The sequence below is a fragment of the Sinocyclocheilus rhinocerous genome, unplaced genomic scaffold (assembly GCF_001515625.1).
Source record: "Sinocyclocheilus rhinocerous isolate Xijiao unplaced genomic scaffold, SAMN03320098_v1.1 scaffold46, whole genome shotgun sequence".
Taxonomy (NCBI): Eukaryota; Metazoa; Chordata; class Actinopteri; order Cypriniformes; family Cyprinidae; genus Sinocyclocheilus; species Sinocyclocheilus rhinocerous.
This window is the reverse complement of record NW_015633191.1, coordinates 526,945-532,217: the sequence shown is the minus strand read 5'-3', so window position 1 is coordinate 532,217 and position 5,273 is coordinate 526,945. Positions and strand designations below refer to the sequence as shown.

Below are 5,273 nucleotides of genomic sequence, written 5' to 3'. Positions count from 1 at the left end.
ACACACACACAGAGAGAGAGAGAGAGAGGTCAGAGATCGCTGATTGCGCTGCACACACTCACAAACTTGTCAACGCTTCCCCGTGATTTTCATTAATAAAATAGCCTAGATACTAGATCGCTACATTATATTCCTCATACGAGGTGATAAAATCGCTGTTTCTGAAGTAATTGTTTGTAGAGAGAGACATGCAGATGCAGCAAACAGGTACACACAACTGTCATCTCTCTCTCTCGATCGATAATTAATTGAAATACATGCTACAATTCATTCCAATAAATGTGGTCTTACCGCACTATTTCATCTCTGTATGATTTGAAGCGGGCAGAATGCTAGCGCTAACGTGCCGTAACTGACGAAAATAACTGTCATTTTTACCCATTCGGTCAAATATTGTGCTGCAAAGAGCAATACTAGTTTTAACTCGTCTATAACTTGGCAAATGACCATGGAATAAGCTTTGCCTCCACGTCGTGCATTTAAAATCCTTTAATGTATGGCTAGCCGTTGATTATTCCTTACTTATACAGTAAATATTAGGTTATTATAAGGTCTATAATTATTTGGAATTCACTAAATAAAATTATGGTTAATATTGATAACCAACAAATTACACGGTTATTGTCAATAACCAATAAAATGGCTGCTGTTAAAATTCTATACAATTTTGTCTATTAAATTTATTTTTATTGCTGTCACAGCATCTATGGTTATTTTCATGGCAAGATCAATGTATTTTATAAGAAACGAACAGTAGTGACAGTAGTAATAAATCAGCAACTGACAACCAACCATGTCAATATAATAAATATAAGATTTTTCATTTCAATATCAGATACATTTAAGATTATTCTTGGTGAACCGTATGTAAAACATTCTTTTGTCTATTAATAAACACCAAAAACTACAATAAATAATTTTAATGCTAAAAGTAAATTTAAGCATCACAATACTATAATATAAAGCATTTGCTAAAGATTACATTTAACAGTGTTATTAAAGCTAATCATTAAAAAAAAAAAAAAACACTAATTTGAGTGAATGTTAGATAAATGTACAATATTGATACAAAAAAAAATCCTCTAATCAGCTGACAATCCTCATGACATTCTTAAATATTATCCACGGACCTTCATGTTTCATGTTTTATTGAACTAACCTGTAAGTGCTGTCTGTCCACGAACAGAAAGACAGACTGATTGGGGTTGTTCATAACCATCCCAGCCTTGTCCTTCCGACCAACAGCATGCAAAAACTGCTTTTCATAGTCTCCATGATGAAACTCAAACTTGGCCTGTAAATGTTCAAAAGCAAATGAAACTACATTCAAGTTGTAAATGGATTTTAATGAATCATTCATTCCCATTGTGCAAATGGCGCATGTTGAATACTTGGTGTAAGGGTCTGATCAAGTCCATAACCTCAAGTACGAAAAATAATAAGCAAGCACCACAATTTTGTTGGGCAGAATTTACATAGACATACCTGAACAGGCCTGAATGGTTCATGTTCAGCCCCTTTCCATCTGGAGAACAGGAGACAGACAATCTTCTCAATATCATTGCGGGGCCAAAGGATAAAGTCCATCTCCTGGGTACAACCGATCACATCCTGTACAGATTTAGAAACATCAGTGAGACAGAAATAGCAAGTGACCTCGAACGACATGATGACACATGGGTTTTCAGGCAAGACAGACCATTATGGTTGCAACACAGCTGACAGCAGCTTAATCTTCAACTGACAATGTCGAAAGTCAACCATGCTGTGTGCCAACACTTACTCTACGCATCGACTGGTAACGAGGCGCGTGTAACTGCACCACATCTTTCTGGAGAAGCTCTAAAGAACTCTCTAAGGAGTAGCTCGAATCCTTCACGCCTTTAAGGATATTTTCCTCATAGTTGTTGGTCATCACAGGTACCACCTCAGCTACTTCGAAGAGTGCAGACTTCTTTTTCTGTAAACGTGGGACAAAGGCATATGAGAACAATCACAGGCAAACAGTCAATTCCCAAACCGTTTCTCAGTTTCATACAGAATCAGTCAACATACCTTTTCCTTAAATACAAAGGCAATGTAGATCTTGAAGTCGAACTGATCAGCCAGAGATTCTCGTTTCTTCCGTAGCTGGGCGCGGAGTCGGTTTCTTGTTTGATTCCGGCGAGAATTTGGGTCTCCCATTATTACGGACAGTACTATTTTCCTTAAGCAGACTTTTTTTTTTTTCTCCTTCGCTTTTTATTTCCTTGACTGTAGACTATGTGGTTTACAAACCCTTTTAAAAACTAAAGCTATAACCAAGCACTACCTGCAGTACATACTAATTTGAATTAAAGAACAAAGTGAGCGAAATCAAATCAAGTCATTTTTAATCAATATGGGTAGTGCACTTGGGCCAAGTAAATTTGCACTTGTCTAAGTTTTGATGTGTTACACCATTTTTTTTTTTTAAACAAACAACCAAGCCAAGGCTACGTGTAAACTAAAAAAACAAACTCATATAACACGACCTGATCAATTAGTATTATTTTTATATGAGAAACTGCGTTGTATCACTGAATAAAGGACAGAAAACACAAATGTCTGCTACACTGAAAGCCCATTCCGACAGTTTTGTGTTTGTGTCCGTGTGTGTGAGGGGACAGATCCCTGTCTTTAGATAAATAAATCTGGTTTAAAGTTATCTAAAAAGCTGACCAAGAGATTTGACTTTGGAAAGTCTCTTCCGAGATTGACTCTTGCTTGTATCCATGTCTTTGAATATACGGTCTCATAAAAGCACATCTGAATGACAGGTGAGAAAGACAACCATGGCAGAGAAATGCAGATGCCATGAGATCTTGGCACGGAGTAAGAACACAGAGTTTGCTGGACATCTTGGGATTCAAGGGCATAAAATGGGCCCACGAGCTCTCCTGCCACGGTTGAGTTTCATTGTGAGGCTTTTATTTTGTGGCTGGCTAGCAAACTAATGCTAACTACGCTGAATACACACACACACCACCGACTAATAACCTGGTTGAAGGGAGCTACATCTCTTTTTTTTATCTAGTATGAAATCTACGAGAGCATTCAAAGCTAGTATTCATCAATAAACCGACTGTTACATTTTGTTTTTGCCTGTTTTCTGTTTGTTATCGCGATGCTAGCAGAGACTGGCTTCGATGCGTGGCTGGCTAACTATTGTTTCTCGTCATTTTCTCGAGTTGTCTTCCAAGCCCGTTGCGATCGGAGCAAGTACTGCGAAGCAATCCTAACACGTCTTAATACACCGAGCTCAGTGCAAAAAACCCACCCCGGATGGATCGATCGACGGCGGAGGTTTAGCTTAATGGTCTCCCGTTTGTTTTCGAGCTTTTCCACAGTCGTCACACACCCGTATAAGCCATGTCAAGATAAACTGACAAACCGACCGAAGTCCTCCGTTCTCTCAAGTAACAGACGGCGGGATCTGCAGCGCGGTGGACCCATAATGATGGAAGGAAAGGGTGAAATGTCTTTCGAGCGATTCTTTCGACTGTTTCGGCCTTTGATCTGCGTTCGTCTGGAAAATAACAAGCGCTCCTCGCTGAACAAACAACTCAAAATGGCCGATGCGCGTCACGCAGCTGTGCACACGTGACAGAGGAGGAGCGCACGCTCATGTCAGCCGGGTTTATGAAGGCCAGTGTAGTGACACGGTTTGTTTAATAAACGTCTGTATCTTAGCTTTATGTCTCAAACTTTTATATAACATAATGTACAGTATGTGGAAAATAATGTGTTTTTTTTTTACTTTAAACCGCATAAACACATTTCATTACACCAAATACACAAAATAATGTTCTTTTTAGCAGCATCATATGACCCCTTTAATAAACGTCTGTATCTTAGCTTTATGTCTCAAACTTTTATATAACTCTCCCTTATTTATATTACAAAGAATTTCTGAAGTTTTATTCAGTTATATTGCGAAAAACGGCCTTATTTGTCTGTTACAAATTGGTTATTTTTTACAATTAAACTGTACATTAATGTCTGTTGTAATAATCTACAGTTAACATCATATACACATAATACTCAATATACATAATATACACAATTTAGTTGTGCGTAGTACTTATTTTGAACACACACACACACACACACACAATATTTTGTGAAGTGGATAGAAATGATAATCTAGTGAAATTAAATATCCCTTGAATGATGGTGATGGGCTGTTTGTTTATGTCCGTCTTTCTATCCGCGCGAATTCCGGAGTCACGTGACGGTACAAAGGCAGTACTTAAGCCAGTGGCGCGCTCTTCATACACGAGCGGTTGTGCTGCAGTGAGTCGTGTGTGTTTATCGTGCAATTTCCGTGAGTATCATCTTTTACTTGTGTGGTGGTTTGTTTTGGCTTTTGTTTAGTTGAGTTATTTGAGGTTTTCTATTGATTTTTAAGAAGTGGCAATGAGTTTTTAAATGTACAGTCTTTTGTACAAAATGGCACAAAGTCACACTTGTGGTGTTCCCGGTCAAAAATGTCCAGCCATTCAAAGTGAATGGGAAAGAATGAAAGTAATAGAAACTATTAGTGTTCAGGAGCATGTTGATCATGTTCACGTTCACATATGTACGTGTGCTTGCAAACATAAAGGCCTTGGACCTGTTCATGTTTGGATGCATGCATACTCGCGCTAACACACACACTTATACAAACTATTGGGAGTATTACAAGTTTTCTATTTCATCCTACCCTGAACTGCATCCAATATCATTTCATCAATCTGATAGTATAACTCTCTCTTTCGCTCTCTCTCACTCACCCACACACACACACGAACTGGCTTCACCCTGCTTCAAAATAATCTTTCTTTCATCTTCTTTCTTTCATCACACCTTCTAGACAAAATATTGACAATAGGTTTTGAGGCTTTCATGTTCTCACAAAGCAGACAGAAGTTTACTAATAAATGCTTTAGCACAAAGACAGAGCATATAAATATTGTTGAACCATGAAATGTTCTCGATATGGCAGTGCTGCTTTTTCATGTCACAATGGTCAGATTTGTTGTTGCAAGACATTGTCTCTGTATGACTGTGTCAGTGTTATTTTTTTTTTTGTGACCGTATAAATATTGGTTTGTTCCATGAAATGTTCTCTATAAGAATCTCAAAGAGATAGTTCACCCAAAAATGAAAATTCTGTCATTAATTACTCACCCTCATGTCGTTCCAAATCCGTAAGACCTCTGTTCATCTTCGGAACACAAATTAAGATATTTTTGATGAATTCTGAGAGCTCT

At 37.9% G+C, this 5,273-nt stretch overlaps 2 protein-coding genes across 2 annotated transcripts in view; one reads left to right on the top strand and one right to left on the bottom strand.

Moving 5' to 3' along the window:
* The window catches only part of LOC107743835 (uncharacterized protein C6orf62 homolog), a 4,191-nt gene extending 545 nt beyond the window's left edge, over positions 1-3,646 (bottom strand). Inside the window, exons 1-4 of the mRNA XM_016557267.1 lie at positions 2,056-3,646; positions 1,784-1,960; positions 1,486-1,611; positions 1,160-1,294 (exon numbers count right to left, since the gene is read on the bottom strand). Of these exons, the coding sequence (XP_016412753.1) occupies positions 1,160-1,294; positions 1,486-1,611; positions 1,784-1,960; positions 2,056-2,184 (567 nt within the window). The 5' untranslated portion in view covers positions 2,185-3,646. The remainder of the gene's footprint in view (positions 1-1,159; positions 1,295-1,485; positions 1,612-1,783; positions 1,961-2,055) is intronic.
* The window catches only part of LOC107743838 (geminin-like), a 5,216-nt gene continuing 2,756 nt past the window's right edge, over positions 2,814-5,273 (top strand). The window contains exon 1 of the mRNA XM_016557268.1: positions 2,814-2,939. Within this exon, the coding sequence (XP_016412754.1) occupies positions 2,814-2,939 (126 nt within the window). The remainder of the gene's footprint in view (positions 2,940-5,273) is intronic.